At 40.4% G+C, this 19,172-nt stretch overlaps 1 protein-coding gene across 1 annotated transcript in view; it reads right to left on the bottom strand.

Moving 5' to 3' along the window:
- Positions 1–19,172, bottom strand: part of LOC122671418 — a 60,755-nt gene that overhangs the window by 11,506 nt on the left and 30,077 nt on the right. Inside the window, exons 16-20 of the mRNA XM_043868615.1 lie at positions 12,949–12,997; positions 12,729–12,799; positions 12,461–12,580; positions 6,570–6,655; positions 5,957–6,002 (exon numbers count right to left, since the gene is read on the bottom strand). Of these exons, the coding sequence (XP_043724550.1) occupies positions 5,957–6,002; positions 6,570–6,655; positions 12,461–12,580; positions 12,729–12,799; positions 12,949–12,997 (372 nt within the window). The remainder of the gene's footprint in view (positions 1–5,956; positions 6,003–6,569; positions 6,656–12,460; positions 12,581–12,728; positions 12,800–12,948; positions 12,998–19,172) is intronic.

Below are 19,172 nucleotides of genomic sequence, written 5' to 3' on the forward strand. Positions count from 1 at the left end.
ATAAGCATTGCAAACCTCAGGGCGAACTTGAGGAGGGACAGAAGTAGGTGGAGGAGGCACCGGCACAAGAGCAGGGGAAACATGCAGACTTAGGAGAATGAATAACATAAATGGGAATATCCACATCCAAATCAGCCGTAATAAGATATTTCGGAAGAGTGGGAGAATAACACCGATACCCCTTCTGAACACGGGAATATCCAACAAAAATACACTGGATATGGCCAGGTATAGATGAGAGTGTGAGAGCCAAGAGCAGTCCTCTCGTTAGATGAGAGGGCTGCGATATCTTTCATATAAAGAGGGTTTTTACACAATAGGGGTAAAAAGGGAAAGAAATAACACAAAGCAATAAAGGAGAGGGGATCTCTCGGGATTAGCGCCAAAAGGCTTGACGCTAATCCCGAGAAGTAATATCTACCCTCTCAACATATTTAAAAAAAATAAGGAAAAATATTCTGTTTTAGTTTGAAAATTATGAAAGTAATTTCAGCATGTTTTGAAACTCATATGAGACTTATCACGTTGTACCATATTTGGTTTTCCTGTATTAGGCCAATATTTTATTGAAAAGAAAAACTGATAATTATTGTTAATTAAGAGAAAAATATAAGAATTAGGGGGGAAATAATAAGTTGCTACATAGTTGTTTAGTGGTCTCATTTTGATGTTTCTCAGTTATAATGACTTCTTTTCTTTATGCAATAGTAAGGAGGGTGACATAATGGCTGACAAGGGAGGCGATAGGGGGAGAGGCAGGGGAGGTAACAGGGAAGAGATGACATAGCAGCATGGAGTGTCGATTGATGGTGACAAAAGAAAAACAGAATGTAACTAATGTCACAAGAAGATTATGGAAGGTGGACCTACAAGACTGAAACAACATTTGGCTGGGAACGGCAAAGATGTGGCTATATGCCCCATGGTACCTGTGGATATTGCTAGGGCCATAGCTGAAAAAATAAGAGGGTATCGGAGGAAGGCAGAAAAAAGAAGGTGAGGATAGAATTTGAGGAGGCAGTTCACTTGACCCAGCCAGGAAGGGGGGATGATAGTGATGATGACAGTGGTGATCTTATTATGTGCCTAATGACGTGCAGACAAAGGCAGAGGCTAGGGATTAACGGCGGGCACATGCGAGGAGCAGAGCCACTTTTCATGAGTAGGACAAGTGGACAACACATAGCCTCTATGGAGGAGCTGGTCCATCTAGAGTAGGGGGTAGTGGTAGTGGTAGTGGATCTGCACAACCACAGGGGAGAAGGCAGCCTGTGTTGCCCTTCAAGAGATCACAGAATACCATGGCAGCTCCATTCCTACCTCCACCTCCAGTGGTCTCACCACAACGGGACTCCGTACTAGAGCAAGATCCCTGCATCTACAGGAAAGTGGCACATGCGATCCAACCAAGAGGGAGGTCATAATGATGATGACAGTAATGATACTGCTTATGTGCCTGATGACATGCAGACAAAGGCAGAGGCTAGAGATTTTTGGTGGGCACAGGCGAGGAGCAGAGCCACTTTTCATGAGTAAGACAACACAGAGCCTCTATGGGAGGAGCTGGTAGTGGTAGTGGTAGTGGTAGTGGATCTACACAACTACAGGAGAGAAGGCCGCTTGTGTTGCCCTTCAGTTGATCACAGAGTACTAGGGCAGCTCCACCTCCACCTCTAGTGGTCTCACCACAGCGAGACCCCTACTAGAGCAAGATCCCAGCATCTACAAGAAAAAAGGCAACAACCAGCGTGAACTGAAGGGGATGTGGGTAATGTGAGGAGGATAGTTGGAGAGTTTGTGTCTAAGTGGTTGTTATTCCATAGCATTGCAGAAACACCACTACAAGGCCCTATTATCAGACGATGCTAGATGTGCTTACTGAGGTTGGTGAGGGGTCAGGGGCTCACTGTATATGAGGTGATTGCCTCAACAAAAACATGAGCTTCAAGAGTATATGGATGGTCTGAAGGAGATGTGGAGAGCTACGGGAGTGACGATTATGTGTGATGGCTGGACTTGGCCCACGAGAAAGTCCATCATCATTATGGTTTATTGTGATGGGAGAACAATATTCCTAAAATCCGTAGATGCATCAAAGGAGAAAAAGGATGCAAAATACATATATAAGTTGTTGGAGGTGGGAATAGAGAACGTTGTACAAGTTGTGACGGACAACGAAAGCAACTTTAAGAAGGCCGATCACAAGTTGATGAATAACAGTAAGTATCGGCTCTTATGGACCCCTTGTGCAGCTCATTGCATTGACTTGATGCTAAAGGACAAGGGGAAGGTAAAATTGGTGCAAAATGTGGTTGAGAGAGCCAGACAGGTGAGCACCTTCATCTACAACCATGGGTTTGCACTGAACCTTCAAAGGGAGAAGTGTCAAGGGGACTTGGTCAGGCCCAGCCTCACCAGATTCGCCACAAACTATATTGTATTAAAGAGATTTGAGGCAAAGAAGGCCGGACTCAGATCTATGTTTGCACTTAAGGAGTGGTTTGGGTGGAGGGAGTTGAGTTCCCCTGGCGATAGGGCAGCACAAACAACCATTGCATCTCAGAAGTTTTGGGCCCAGATGTCTTGGTCTTGAGGATGGTGAACTTTGCTTTCAGGCCCACCATGCCACAATTATATGTTGTTGTGGACATGATGAACAACCACGTCTACAATGCGATGCCATGTGGTAGTTGGACCTTCCTGAAGATTATCAAAGATCGTTAGGAGCTTCAACTGATGCATCCATTGCACAAGGCTGGTGTGTATTGTTTTTATATGTGTCTAATTCATATTACATTTTATTATTTATAGAATATATTACTATACATTGACAATATCTATATGTCAATTTTCAGCATAAAATCTAAACCCCAAGTATCAATATAGGCATTGTACAACAAGAAGGTGAGTTTTGTAGCTCTTTATGGATATAATAAGTAATTACTCTGAATGGGTTCCTAGCATCAACAATTTTAAAAATGGGTGTATATTAAAAGTTTCAAGATGGTTAAGGGAATTTTGCAGCCCCCGCCACTACCGTTGGCCAAGTAACTTCTGATGCAGGTACGGAATTCAGCACCTTATTCTCCTTCTTACATCTGTATTAAAACTTGTGAAATGCAAATAACATGTCTTGTAATTGTAATGCAATTGAATGGTTGGTGTTGTATGAGGGTAAAGTCAAAACATTTGAGGAAGATAGCAAACAAGGTACTCTCCCAGACATGTTCTTCCTCCAACAGTGAGCGAAACTGGAGTATCTTTTTACTCATCCACCCAAAGAGGCGCAACCAATTAGGTTCCCAACATCTCGCTGACTGGTGTATGTGCACTACAATATGAGCCTAAAGATGCCACATATACACTTGGTATGGAGAATGACACTAACCAAATCAAGCTCGCCGACGTTTTCCAGATCGAGTCAAATGATGAGGATCCCTCAGTGGAGTAGGTGAAGGATAGAGGTGAGCTGGTGAAGGATCAACCTGGGGGTAGGCCTAACCCCCAGATAGCCAGTCAAATGGGTGTCGATGTGGATGATTACATGGCTTCAAAGGGTCAGATACACTCACAAAGACTCGACTATTCGACCCTGCACCTGGAAGGGATGAGGACCCTGATTGGTCCACTTCCTCAGGTTGTCAGTCTCACATACTGTCACCGTCTACTCATGGAGGTGATGGTGACAATGATGATGATGGTGGCGGCGATGATGACGACGGGGGTAGTGATGGTGATGGTGATGGTGATGGGGGTGGTGATGCATATGGTGGACTTCGAGAGCAGTATGACCAGGCAGAAGAGGTGCAAGAGCTAAGCCGGAGCCGATTCGATTCATTAGGGAGACCCAATTTGAGCATGTCACACATAATACGGATAACAGTGCACATCCATCTTCCTCATGCGCAAGCTACACGAGAGGGCCTTGTCGCCGGTTCCAACCAAATGAGTAGGTTGATTGTATGAACGTTAATAGCTTGTCTAGCACTCTTAGAGGCATGAGTCTTGGAGATCCAACTACAAGGAGACAACTAGACAAGTAGTTTGATACGGCATTGCTCCGGTATCTTTGGCCTCTATTTGATTTTTGTGATTTGAGATAGGGTACCAGAAAAATCTTGATTGGAATAATGCTTTGAAACAAATACAAGATTGCTTAAATCTGATTTATATTGAAGGAGTTAGTTTCAATCAAACCTCATTTAGTGTGCGCGAATGCTGCTTAAAATCGCTCTGAATGAAAATATTTTTTAAATATCAAAACAAATGAATATTTTACTGCAGTTTTGGTTTTTAGCAATATTTTACAATATTAAGATTTATGGAATTTTTATATTTGAGAAAACACCTTGCATTTAAAAGTTAAAAATTGTACCTAACACCAAAAATCCAGTTTTTTGTTCTTGAATTGAGGAGTTGACTTTTTATCCTTTTGGAACTTTATTTTTTTAACTATTTTTATTGGATTCAAATAGGGGGGTATTTGCTTATTTATAAATAATATCATAAGTAAATGAAAAACATTTACTTAAATGGTATTTGGCATAAATAAGCGTCGCCCTTGACAATTAAGATTCTCAGTACACTGTGCGTACACAAGTAAACTTTGGTCAATAAGACAATAACCACAAGTACCATTTTGAGGTTTTTTTTTTTTTTTTTTTTTTGGTGAAAATAGTCTGTGTGTTGTGTTTAGAATGTCAAAAATAGGCTGTATAAAAAAAACTCAGAGCAAAAAAAGCATTTCTGGGCCACAAAACCACCAACTCAAGTTGGCTAGGAAAAAATCCCTGGTTTCAACCATATCTCGGTTTCTAGCTGGTCGAAATCGAATTTTAGAACCTTGGTTTCTGTTACACTGATATTTCTAAATCTGATTCCACTTTTCCAGCAAGTTACTATTTTATTAATCTCCTAATATGCTCAAATCTGACAGTAGGTTTTGGTTCAAACTTTAAGGGTTTATTCTCCTTCCCTGTTAGCCCACTAAACTAGAATTTTGGCCCCATAACACTTGTCTTTTCTCTATTTAAATAAATCTCAGTTGTTGGTTTTGGTTCATATACTCCCGACGATTCTGGATTTACATCAGGTTTTCTAACCCTAATCCTTAGCTGATCAGATTACCCCATTAACTTGTCCAATGTCAAATATGGCTTATGCTCCAATGCCACAATCAAGAGCCACAAGGAGTCAATGACTCTAATTTGGCACAAGAGGGACAGAATTGGAATCTGAGATGAAGCACACCACCAATCAAGTCCATCAAGGATGTTTACTTTATTACTTTTTCATTTCCTGACAATAACTGGCCATTAAACACCAGACCAACGTCACATCTATGACAAAGTTTACTGGTCTTGTCTGTTTCATTTTGCTATGATTGATACTATGAAATTCATGATACCTTTATCACCAATGCTAGAAAAAGAGGGTCCAAGTCTCTACTTTTGCCTGTACTCTATGTCCCACAACAAAAAAAGACATCGTGGCATAAGATTCAGAAAGTACTTATTAGTAACAAAATCCTTCCCGTAATCCTACTGGGGTGGACCAGCTCCCATGCAACCAAAAAGATGGAATCTCATAGCTGGACTAAACAGCAGAAAAAATGAAGGCCCCCTTAGAGCAGGAGCCGTCAAGGTTGAGAAACCATGCAAACTGTCACATTGTCACTGGGAATTTTAAAATATGGCATATCAAAATCAGAGACATTTTAAATGTGACATTTGTAAAAATAAGCGATATATGATTGTCTTGCAGAGGAGTGAGTTATGAGATGCCATTGCAAAAAAAAAAAGTTCCAAGTGGTTTTGTTAATTTAAAGATGATGTTTGCACTGAACCTATTCAGTTACACTAAAAGAAGCCAATAGGAAGCTTAAATGTAAAAATAAATAGTAGTAGCATAACATGCATAAATACTAATTAAAGTTACATAGAAGATGAAGTTATACCCGCATGATAAACAATCTCATGGTAAGAACAATGATATCCCTTAACCTGAAAAATGAAGAGAAAATGAGAAACAATTACATATGGATCCACCTGGAACTCTGAATGGGCATTGTGTTGCCAAAATATCATCTCCCCAATATGGTTACTAAGAAATCCTTCTGTTTTGATAGGAAAGAAAATTATGCAGTGTAACTGTAGGAGCATAGCAACCTGCCCAGACTCCAGTACCAAGTCTAGTAAGATTGTTTCTTGAGGCTTTTGTAGGACCTTTTAGGATGGTTTAAAGTTCACTAGAAGGACTAGCAGTTTAAAAGTTTAGAGATAAATTCTTGCTCTTACAGTCAATGAAAGCTGAAATATTAATATGCACCTTATGGGCTACCGAGAAATCTCGACCTCAGTCTACGCAAAACTAAAAGACCATAATCAAAAGATAGGCTAAATACTCTGTGAATTTCTCATAGAAAAATGTCTTTGGAATGAAACGAGTGTTACAGCTCTTTCTTTAGCTTGCACGTATGAAGTGCTCTCCTCTCTCATATCTCAAAAATTTTTATTTGAATCTTCATCAAATGCACTATATTAAGTGTATAGCAACCAATATGAACTTACTGGCTGTTATCTGTTCGCAAGAGGTTTTCATCCCCACCAGAACTAAGTACTAGAAATTCAGTCGCATGGCCAAAGGGAATTGCAACCTACAAGAGAAAGGCATGTATGAATTACTAATTGCAACACAATTAACACAAAATGTAACCCAAAGAATAGTTAACTCCCTACTTTAGAAGTAGACTAATGTCAATAAATGAAACTGGCCAAATAACAGAGGAAAAAAAAAATTCAACAAAAGTATGGGCTTAGTTCATCCATTGTGCTAAAAAGTATCAATGTTACTCTCTCTGGATTCCGCACATGGAGGAGAAAGAAATCCTCTCCAAGTTTCATGCTCTCTCCCTCCTCCTCTAATAAAGAAGGGAACCTTAACTAAATAAAAGAACGAAAAAAATTAGGGTATAGAGCGTGTCAGCATGGTACTTAGAACTGAAACTCCAGCACTCCAAACATAAGCTTTTTGAATTGCCCAAATGTTATTTTCCGGACGAAAGAGTGGTCTTTCAGGATTGGTCATTGTGTGTCACCACCTCCCACCTATCCTACACATTCGATCAAGGTTGTCACTGCGAAGCTATAGTCAAGGTGCACGGGGTCTTACCGTCTAGCCGTTGGTACTCCGCATCTTCACGGAGAATTCAATTTCACCAGGTCCATGTCGGAGACAGCGGGTTATCACCACATGTCCACACATATTAAAGTGATACCATTGTATGCTTCCAGCCAAGTTTTACAGTAGACAACCCCCACCCCCTCTTTTAATTTTTAGTTTACTATATGCTAATAAGGTGTCCACTGGTGGCCCGTCAAATAGATAAGGTTAAAACTTAAATTACACTTGCACCTATTCAACATTTAATTGAATTGTCTAGTGTCTGACCAATAAGCATACAAGTCAGATACATATGCTCCAAATGCACCCCAAACACTGAGGTTCCAAATTTCACCTTCCAATGGGTATGGTCTTGCTCCATGTTTACACTTAATGTCACAATTCAATCACTAAGGTACAGAGCAGCTCTTATAAAATGTGGTCCTAAACAGGCTGCTCTGAGTATAAAATATCAGATACAACATTTGCTCTTCAAAAGATGTGCCCACAGATAATATAAATGATATCCAGAGTTTCCATCATAGTTCCTAGAGAAGGAAGAAAAAGCAAGAAGTGAAAATCAGAGTCTATAAACTTCTTAAAATGGAAGAAGCAAGAGACAAATGAAATGTGTTTATAAAAGCAATGAGAAACTTTGGAAAAAGGTTTTAGCAAAGGAAAGGGGAAATGGTTAAGAAAAGGGGTTCAAAGAAGCCAATGAGATGAGTATAGCAATGTATTATCCAATTTCCATTTAAAAAAAACAAGATTCTAAAGTAGGAGTTTCTAATCAGGATTCATACTTTGAAGACCGTAGGTCTAGTAGATCACTGTATATAAGTCTGAAATATATAGTGATGCGAGCTCGGGTTCAATAACCCAACTTATGGGTCACTCCGGGCCCACCCTGATGGTAAATAAATCACAATGGCAGTGGCAATTTCGTAATTATAGGGACAAGTGAAGCCCTTAAAAGTAAGACAACAGAATTTGGGGTAATATCTGGAATTATTTTAAAGGAGGGAAATTCTGGAACTAACTCTTCGGAGATAATGAATGAGATAAATAAGAACAAGGGCATACTCTAAATAGAACAATGGGGTATTATTTATTATTTCAAGAGCTCATTTTCTTAACTAATGATGGACAGAAAAAAACAGCACCGCAAGAAGCCACTTTGAATCAGTGATTTCCTCGTGTGACACTGAGATCCAATCAATTGAATACTTCAACCACCAAATCGCTTCACCAAGCCCTATTGAATCCAGCAAGATTTTGTGTCACTCGTCAAGTATCAATTGAATGGGGAACTCTGAAATCATGAACTGGTGGTAAACAATACCAGAGGAGATACCAGGCTTGGCTATTACAATAACAAGAGTTTTAGGACATATGTTACTGGAATTTAAATCGCTACTGATAAGTAAACATGCACTAAAGAGCTAGGACACAATTACCCTAACCCCAGACAGGATCACAAATACAGTCTAAAATAGTCACTGGTTTCAGACCTCAATAACAGTCTAAGACTACTCTCCCAAAAGTGTATAATAATAGGGTAAAGTACCCTTTGTAACTCCCTAACAGTACTTAACAATGTAATTATAAAACCCCAGCCCAAAGGACAATGAACAGCAACAGTCTAATACCTATCGCAGGCAGAATACAGGCTCCAAAACTCAGAATTCAGAGGTTAACCAGAACACCAACAACCAGCCACCTGATGGGCCTTAAATTCCATCGAGTTTGTCTCTCTAAGGGGTGAACAAAACCTAAAAGTCTCAGGTCAAAAGAAGGGCTAGATGCTGAGATATTAGGATATTACAATGATATGAAAAAGCAACTAAGCTCTGAAATTAGTAATTAGTGGAGTTTAGACAAACCCAGCCAATAGAAGTGCACCAAAACATCATCGAGTGGAGCTCTTGAAAAGGAGGATTAATTCTCAAAAGATCAGATCAAGTTGGAGGTCGGATCTGAACTTATGCCAACTTCTTGCATTAGGGCAGAAAATAAGAGATTTTGATATCTCCCAAACCATACCTCAGAAGGCATCAATGTGCTGGTCAAGTGGGCTTCTATGGTACTGTTTTGAATCTCCAAATATCACCCCAGATGGGTGAGGGCTTGCTGAAATTTAAAGACTCAAAGTTGCAGCATAATTCGAGGAGAAAACCAGAACCAAGGTACTAAAACTCGGAACTCGGCCCTGGGAAAAACCGAGATCTCGGTCAAGTTGGTGTATTTTTTTTTCAACTCGAAACCTGGTTTCGATGGGTTTGAGACCTAGTTTGGGTATGAAACTTGGTACTCAGCCTATTTTAGGCCATTTAAACACAATGACACTATCAGATTTTGCAAAAACAAAGTCCAAATAGGAGTTTCACTTAGTGGGAGACCAAGACAAACACTTATGCCAGAAACCAAGATAAACACAAGACAAACACTTATTTATGCCTAATATCAAAACAAAGCTTTCCAACAAGTCCAAGATTGCTTAAATCTGATTTCTATTGAAAGAGTTATGTACCGGTCAAACTTAATTTATTGTGCGCGAATTCTGTCAAAATCACTCTAAATGAAAATATTTTTTTGGACATCAAAACAAATGAATATTTTACCGCACTTTTGGTTTTTAACAATGTTTTATCATATTAAGATTTATGGAATTTTTAGATTTGAGAAAAACCACAGCATTAGAAAGTTGACAATTGCACCTACTGCCGAAAATCCAATTATTGTTCTTGAACTGGGGGGGTTGACTTTTTTTCCTTTTGGAATTTGATTTTTTAACTATTTTTATGGGATTCAAATAGGGGGTATTTGCTTATTTATGAATAATATCTAAAGCAAATGAATTCATTTACTTAAATGATATTAGGCAGAAATAAGTGTTTGTCCTGGTTTCTAGCATAAATAAGTGTTTGTATACCAAGGTTTGTATAGATAGGAGTCTATATACCAAGATTTCCCACTGAGATCTCGAGATCTGGCACTCATATACAGGATTTTAGGTCAAGATTCTCGAGATCTCGATCTCGCCGAGATCTCGCGTTGCTCGAGTTGTTGCACTTTTTCAACTCGTATGCCATAACGTCTCGACCCCTTGGAAAACCGAGATCTCACGAGTTCTCGATCTATGGTCCAAAACCGCAGGTACTATTGTCTCTAATTTGCAACTATAACAGTAGCAGCAGCTTGGGGATTCAATAGGGAACTTCAGAAGATGAAAACAGCAACTTTAATGGAGCTTAGCTGGTCTCAGTTGCACACAGAAATTGAAATCAGAATCGGAAGAACAATGAACCGATGGGAGAAGAGGAAAGGGAAGATATGATATGATTATCTCAGCCTTGGGTATCACACCCAAGGTCTCTCACCTCACAGCCTCTCACTGGTTGTCCTTGCACAAAGCAACAAAGCAAGGAATAATGGCTCCTCCTGGTTTGAGATAGCATCAAAGACCTGTAGTCACTAGAGCCCAGAAGATAAGATTGGAATACCCAGTTCATCTCTTAAAGCGCCAGGAATAATGGCTCCTCCTGGTTTGAGATAGCATCCACAATAAATGAACTTCATTCACCCAGTTCCCATAGCTATCCAGGTGTGGCAAACAAGGCAAGAGAACACAACAAATGCATCTAGTAATTGCATAGCAGCAGAATCGAAGTTGGAGAAAGAATCAACTTCGAGAATTGCCACTCAACCAAGGAATTCGAGACAGTTCCTCTTGAATAAAATAATAATCAATTTGCGTTATCATTGTATCATTGAAAATCTTGTTATTGCATAAAGATGCTCTTTATTTCCACAAGATCCTACCATCTTTCACATACCAAAAGCCTGCCTCTCATTTACCAAATCTCAAAGATGATGACAATGTGATGTAGATCAAAGCATGAAGAAGAGAAGAGTCAGGAATTACTTGTCACAGCCCATATTGCCTTGATGGAAATCCTTCTAGAAGACCCAAGTTAAAGACTAAAACACTGTTCACGTCACTGTTCACGTGAATAGTCCACATTTTGCCTTGTTTGGGATTAATTTTTAGAAGATCTTGTGTGCCCATCAAGTAGAGAAATCTTCTATCCCAATGCTGACATAGTTTAGTTTCTATTTTCAGTTTATATTAGGTAGTTTTCATATTTATTAGTCTCTATTTTGTGGCTGAATTATAAAGCTAAGTAGATTTAGTTAATTTCTCTTAGGATTTAGTAGTTTCTAATTTATTGAGTTTCTATTTTAGACTAGTTTTTATTTTAGAAAGTTCTATTTCATTGTAAGCTTGCCTAAGTTATTAATAGGCATCATATCTTAATGGAAGAAGTTAAGTTTAGAGAAAAGAATATGTTGGCCACTTTAGCCATCGGTTATGGGAGTTCCTCCTGTGTTCAACAGCTGAGATAGCTGTGGGTGAGAGACCCAGGCTGAGATGGCCATCCCCTTCCCCCCCCCCCCCCTTATTCTTCTATCTTCTCTTTCCCTTTTCTCCCTACCCTGCTCGATCCCCTTTACTGCTGCTTCCAATTGAAGGATATTACAAGTGCTGTGAAGATTTTTCCTCTGTCCAGAAAGACATCCGAGTGCTGCTGCTGTTGTTGTTGGAGTTCATTGTTCGAGATTGAAGAAAGCCTCTCCCTAGCATTCTCTACCTTCAATCCCAAGGAGGTGTCCATCAGTTGGTTGGTTTGGCTAAAATCTTAATCTTCTAATTTCTGGTTCTATTTCTATTTTGAGTTCCTGTGACTGCTGAGTATTCCTGGGTTATTTGGGACTAATTCTAACCTGAATTGGTTCTACATTACAATGATAACAATATCATCACTGAAAGTGAATGGCAAGTAGCATGACAAAAAATAAGACTTTCTCCCACTTATCTACAAACAAAAGAATTGAAGCAATAAGTGGTCGATGTGCAGTTAGATTTATGAGCTGACTTCACCCCTAGGATTTTGTCAACTGGTTGTTGTAAAATGGATGTAGAAAGCGGCGTCATCCATTGACTCAACTCCTGAATGCAATGACATTAGAGAACTATATTCTGCTAGTTTGAATGAGAGAGAAGTTTTTACTTTGTAATCACACCACCCCAGCACATACAAAATTTTCATAATACAATGTAAATGATTATTAAGTGCTTTTGAAATTAAATTTTCATTTAGAAGAAAATGGTGAGAGAGAAGTTTTTACTATGTAACCACACCACCCCAGCACATACAAAATTTCCATAATACAATGTAAATGCTTATTAAGTGCTTTCGAATATTTTCATTTAGAAGAAAATGGTGAGGAATCATACAGTTGTGGTTGGCTGAAACTTTTCTGTGTGAATAACACCACGAGGGCCTTTGCTTTTGAAACTGTAACCTTCCCTCTTAATGGCCAAAATAGCTGGTTCCCAGATATCAAGATATCCAGCCTATGCATAAAACCAATAATTATCATACTAGATGTAGCATGCCTCAGAAAAGTGAAGTTATCCAAGAATCCTGGTAAGAAACAGCACTCTTAAAAAACTTAGTACAACTAAGGGGACCAATCAGAGGATATTTGCCTCAATGCCATACCGATAAGGAAACGTCATATGAAGCATGTCCACTATAGAGGGTCTTCTCTATTTGTTCTTGCATTTCAGGATCTGTACAAAAAAGTAAAACACATTTCAAGCTGTCAGCAAATTAAACAACCTAAAATAAAAACACAATTACAAGAAGAAAGACACAAACACAATAGAACGAATTTCACTTTGTTACATAGCTTAAATAAATGATAAGTTGGTTCTCTTACCACAAGTAATCTTTCTTTGGCCATTTGCAAAGACCTTTACAAGTTCACCCTGGTGTTAAACAAGAAAAAAGTTACGCAAAATCAAGCATTAGCATGAACTTAACAAAAATAAGCACCCTGGGAAATAGGCTTGCATAGAATTTTTTTATCAATCACATCATTCGGTAACTCATCTATCTTACATCAAACAACCATGCCTCTTCTTGAATGTATAGAGAATAGATCATCAAGTTTTGGAATACATGATGTCATCATCAAATAAACATAAACGAATCTTGAACATAGTTCAAGGTTTTGCCGAAATCTTGCGAAGATGTTGAAACGGATCTTGAATATAACGTTTCTAATATTTTTTTTAATTTTTTTTTTGGGGGGTGGGGGGGGGGGGATGCACTTTTAACTGCTTGTTACTTGAGTAATCGCACGCCTTCCTCTATTCTTAACAATAACTATACTCTAACTATCATTTTTCCTCCATTTTATCTTCTTTACCACCTCGTGTTTTTTGTTGCACTTGTTTTGTTCATGTTTAAAGAGAGTGGGCCTTGGTGTAACGGTAAAGGTTGCTCCATTGTGACCAAGTAGTCACGGGCTCGAGTCTGGAAACAGCCTCTTTGTGAAAGCAGGGATAAGGCTACGTACATTATGACCCTCCCAGACCCCGCAGTGGCAGGAGCCTCGTCCACTGGGTACGAATTCTTTTTTTTTCTGCTCATGTTTGCATCCAGGTATTGAGAAATCAAATGTGCTTTTCTTGGACATTTGCGCCCTCAAAAGGGTATCGTTGTTATGACCCTATTACCCACCAACAGTTTGCAAGTGCCAATGTTACCTTTTTTTAACAGTACACCGTATTTTTCTGATGAGGGCAGCAATTAAAAAATCGGATCGGATCGACCGATTTGGATCGAAATGGGCCGAGGGATTCTAAATCCAGCCAATTCAGATCAGACTGACCTCAATTGAATCAGAAGTCCCTAACATCTACAGGCCGATTATAGGTGTTGAAAACTAAGGGTATTTTGGTTGTTTGGGGTTTTCTGTTATTTTACATCAGTTCTGTCCTTAGTTTGTAAGGTTGTAATAAGTAAGGGGTTAGGGGTAATTTCATATATCCCTAACTACCTAACTTTCTATTTTGTCTAAAGTTATTATATATTGAGAGGCAGCCTGCGTGAAGGTATTCTGAAAAACCTATCGCAGGCTGCTCTCCTCTCTTGCGGCAACTTCTTCTCCCTCTCCTTCTTCTTCTTCTTTCATCTTTCTTCCTTCACCCCTGATGTGATTAGTTTAATTCTGATTTGCAACATGGTATCAGAGCGATACTAATCAATCAAGGGTTCTTCAATCCCATTCTTCTGGTTTTCTCCTTCGGTTTCCAGTTTGTTTTTTTTTTCCTTTTGGTGTGCAGCCACCGATTGCTGCTCTGGTTTGCTATGGATTAAAGCCTCCTTATTAATGAATGGAGGGCTGTTTTTGATCTCTCTCGATGGAGTTTGGTTACTGATGGGAAGACAACCTTGTATTGTTTCTGCTGAATATTTTTTTGTCTCTCTCGATGGTGATGGTTCTTATTATCACTGGGTGCTAATGGCATGTGGTTCCTATGCCAATCTTGTTCTTTATGATCTTCTTTAAGGTGGTTTTCATGCTGGTTTGAAGATTCTATCAACTTCTCTCTCTGTTCTTCATATTGGAGAAATCGATCTCAACTGCTGTTTTGCTCTCTATATCAATTTTGGTTTCCCTTTTTGGTGAGAATCGATTGTTGCTGCTGGCTGTGTGATTGTGGAGGATTCTTCTACTGTGGTTGCCATTCTTCTGATCTGGTGACCTCCTTCTGTTATTCTTCAAGGTTTTGCTATCTTGGTGATGTTCTTCCCCAAATCCTTTTAGTTATTTACTGCCCTTGCTGGCTTGCTTTGTGTGGTTGGTGCTCACCTACTGCTGGGTCATCATTCCTGCACATTTTTTTTGCACCTGATTTGTTATTGTTGCTGCTGTCTACTGCTTCTGTCCATATTAATTGTTTGTTATGGGTGACTCTAAGTCTACTACTACTACCTCTGCTGTTCCACCTTCTTCTGATAATGTGAATGTGACAATTACCTCCATCAAGCTCAAGGGGAGCTCGAATTATTTGTTATGGGCACAGGCTATGAAAGTATATATCATGGCCAAGGATAAGCTTCAATATATTACCTCTGATCCACCTTCCTCCACTGACAGCACTTACAGTGAATGGAAAAAGGAGAATGCCATCACTCTCATCTGGCTATGGAATAGCATGGAACCAGATATAGCCGCCAACGTTATGTTTCACACTACGGCCAAAGGTGTTTGGGATGATCAGCAAGATACTTATTCTCAGGATAAAAGTATGAACCGTGTATACGATTTGTATGAAAAACTGTTCCAGCTCCAGCAATCTTCTAAGTCTCTTCAAGAGTACTATTGTTCTTTTAAGGGCCTGGTTGAGGAGTTGAATGTATTTCAGCCTCTTACTACTGATATTGACAAATTAAAGGCCCAACGTAATGAGTTCTTTGTCTCCAAATTTCTTGCTCGGTTAAGTGCTGATCTGAAGGCTGTGAAGGGCCATTTATTGGCTAGCGAGACAGTCCCTACACTGGCTGATACCTTCTCTCGTCTCCAGCGTATTGCTGCTCCTATCAAGGCTGATTCCTCCTCTAAGGATAACTCTGCTTTTACTGCTGGTCGTGGACGGGGCCGTGGCAGAGGGGGAAGTCGTGGTGGTGGTGGTCGTAGTACTGGTGGTCCGTCAGGTGATCGCTCTACTCGACGGTGCACTCAGTGTGGTAAATCTGGTCATACTGTTGACTATTGTTGGGATAAGCATGGCAAACCAGATTGGGCAACCCAATCAGCCAATCATGCAGTATCTGATGGGAGTGCTGATATTGTGACCACTGGTGATTCTCGATCGGGTTCTACTACAGGTGGCAGTTCGTCTAGCACTACTCATCGTGACGAGCTTTCTCAGATATTACGGAGGTTACAAACTCTTGAGGCATCTAGTAGCGCATCCTCCATACCTTCCTCTTCCGCTACTACCCTTGCTCATGCAGGTACATCTGCTTTCTTCTCCACTACTTCTCCCTGGATTATTGACTCTGGAGCTTCTACTCATATGACTGGTGAGTCTACCTTGTTTACGTCCTTTTCGAATAACTCGGATTCTTTATCTGTCATATTAGCTAATGGGTTTGCTGCTCCTGTTACTGGATCTGGTACAGTCACTCCCACCTCTTCTATTAGTCTTTCCTCTGTGTTGCATGTTCCTCAGTTTCCGTTGAGTCTTCTTTCTGTTAGTCAGCTTACTAAAACTTTACACTGTTCTGTGACATTTTTTCCTACTCATTGTGTTTTTCAGGATCTTCACACGAGGAAGACGATTGGTGGAGGGCATGAAAAGGATGGGCTGTACTATCTTACCTGTGGTGCTGCTACTTCTTCCGTTGCTGCTGCGTCTGTTGGTGGGGAGACTCCCTTCCAATGGCATTGTCGTTTGGGTCATTTATCTTTAGCTAGGTTACAGTTATTATTTCCGCCTTTTAAGTCTGTGTCTAGGATAGAGTGTGAAGTCTGCGAGTTGGGGAAACACCACCGTGTGTCTTTCCCTTCTCGATCTGTGGCTCGTAGTTCGTCTTTATTTGCTTTAGTCCATTCGGACATCTGGGGTCCCTGTCGTGTCAAGAATAAACGTGGTTTTATGTATTTTGTCACATTCGTGGACGATCATTCCCGTCTTACCTGGTTGTATCTCCTGAAGGATCGTTCTGAGTTTTTATCTGTATTCCAAGAATTTTATAATGAAATAAAAACTCAGTTTGGTGTGTCTATTAAAGTTTTTCGTTCTGATAATGCATTGGAATATGTACAAAATGAAATTTCTGATTTTTGTATTGCCCGTGGCATCATTCATCAGACTAGTTGTTCCTACACTCCACAACAAAATGGAGTGGTTGAACGCAAAAATAGGCATCTTCTTGAGGTAGCTCGTGCTATCATGTTCCACATGCATGTTCCAAAGCTTTTTTGGTGTGAGAGTGTGTTGACTGCATGTTATTTGATTAATCGCATGCCTTCTTCTATTCTTGCCGATAGGTCCCCTTTTTCCATTGTTTTTCCGGGCATTCCCGCTTTCGCTTTGCCCCCTCGTGTTTTTGGATGTGTGTGCTTTGTGCAGAACTTACATGTCTCCACTGACAAGTTTGCACCTAGGTCTACCAAGTGTATTTTCCTAAGTTATTCCCGTACCCAGAAAGGGTCCAAGTGTTATGACCCTGTCTCTTCTAGATATTTTGTGAGTGCTGATGTTACCTTCTTTGAGGGGAGTTCTTTCTTTTCTCACTCTTTGTTGTCCTCTGAGGACGAGTAGCATCCTATTGTACCACCTCCTATTCCTACCTTAGTACCGTTTTCCCCTCCTTTGCAGGTGTATCAGCGTCAGGACAAGACAGTAGCTCCGTGTGAGATTCCTACTGTTCCAGTGGTTTCAGCCCCTCCACTTGCGTCCTCCTCTTATGAAGCTCCGTCTGCTTCCTCATCTGATAACTTACCTGTTGCCTTGCGGAAAGGTACACATTCCTGTACACAGAAGTCTAATATTGTGTACCCCATTGACAATTTTGTATCCTTATCTCATCTATCGCCTTTGGTCCATAATTTGCCTTATCGTTATCCGCTTCTACAGTGCCTAAAAGTCACACTGAGGCCCTTCGTCTTCCTGGTTGGAAGGATGCCATGGATGCTTAAATGGATGCCCTGTTGACCCGTAAAACCTAGACACTTGTTGATTTGCCACCTGGTAAGGACCGTGTCAAGTGTCGCTGGGTTTACACTATTAAGTATCTTCCTGACAGTTCTGTTGAGCGGCTCAAAGCCCATCTGGTTGCCAAGGGATATACCCAGACCTATGGAGTTGATTATTTTGAGACGTTCTCTCCCGTTGCTCGGCTAAATTCGGTGCGCTTACTTATTTCCTTGGCAGTGAATTTTGATTGGCCATTATATCAGCTTGACATTAAAAATGCCTTTTTGTATGGTGACTTACAAGAGGAGGTTTATATGGAGCAACCTCTGGGGAATGTTGCTCAGGGGAAGGATCGTACACGGGTTTGTAAGCTACAGAAGGCTATCTATGGTCTCAAACAATCGCCCAGAGCGTGGTTTGAGAAATTCAATGCTACGGCGATGTCTTGTGGCTTTTCATAGTGTTATTCCGACCACTCGGTGTTTGTCTGCCGAGTGGATGGTAAGGTGATTGTCTTAGTCGTCTATGTAGACGATATTATTATTTCTGGTGATGATGAGGCTGGTATTGCAGAGGTAAAAGCATATTTACAGCGGCATTTTCAGACCAAGGATCTAGGTAATCTTCACTATTTCTTGGCATCGAAGTTGTGAGAAGTAGGAAAGGTGTCAGTTTGTCTCAATTGAAATATGTATTGGACCTTCTGTCTAACACTGGCATGCTTGCCTCAAAGCCAGTGGATGTTCCTATGGATCCTCATCAGAAATTTGGGGTAGATGATGGTGATCTCCTTAAAGACGTGCACCAGTACAGAAGTTTGGTTGGGAAGCTAATCTACCTTACAGTTACCAGACCAGACATTTCCTTTGCAATGGGTGTCCTTAGTCAGTTTATGCAGTCTCCTCGGAAGGCTCATTGGGATGGAGTTGTTCGTGTTCTTCGCTATTTGAAGGGTGCTCCTGGTAAAGGGTTGATTTATCGCCCTCATAGGCATATGGATCTTGTTGCTTTTTCAGACGCTGACTGGGCTGGTTCGGCCAGTGATCGTCGCTCGACTACAGGGTATTGTACTTTTGTTGGGGGTAATCTGGTTATGTGGCGTAGTAAGAAACGGACTACAATTGCCGGTCGAGTCTTTGACGGAATCTGAGCTATGGCTCACACTCTGCCCGAGTTGATGTGGCTCAGGTCTCTTCTTCTTGAGATGGGTTTATCGGTGTCGGTGCCTATGAAGATGTATTGTGATAACTAGGCAGCCATATACATTGCGAGCAATCCGGTCTATCATGAACGGACCTAACATATTGAAGTGGACTGTCACTTTGTTCGAGATGCTGTGTTAAAGAAACTTGTTGAGACCCCATTTGTTTCATCCTCGAATCAGCTGGCAAATATGTTCACCAAGTCACTTTTTGCTCCTAGTTTTTGCACCTGCTGTAACAAGCTG

This window comes from Telopea speciosissima, chromosome 8 (genome assembly GCF_018873765.1).
Source record: "Telopea speciosissima isolate NSW1024214 ecotype Mountain lineage chromosome 8, Tspe_v1, whole genome shotgun sequence".
Lineage (NCBI taxonomy): Eukaryota > Viridiplantae > Streptophyta > Magnoliopsida > Proteales > Proteaceae > Telopea > Telopea speciosissima.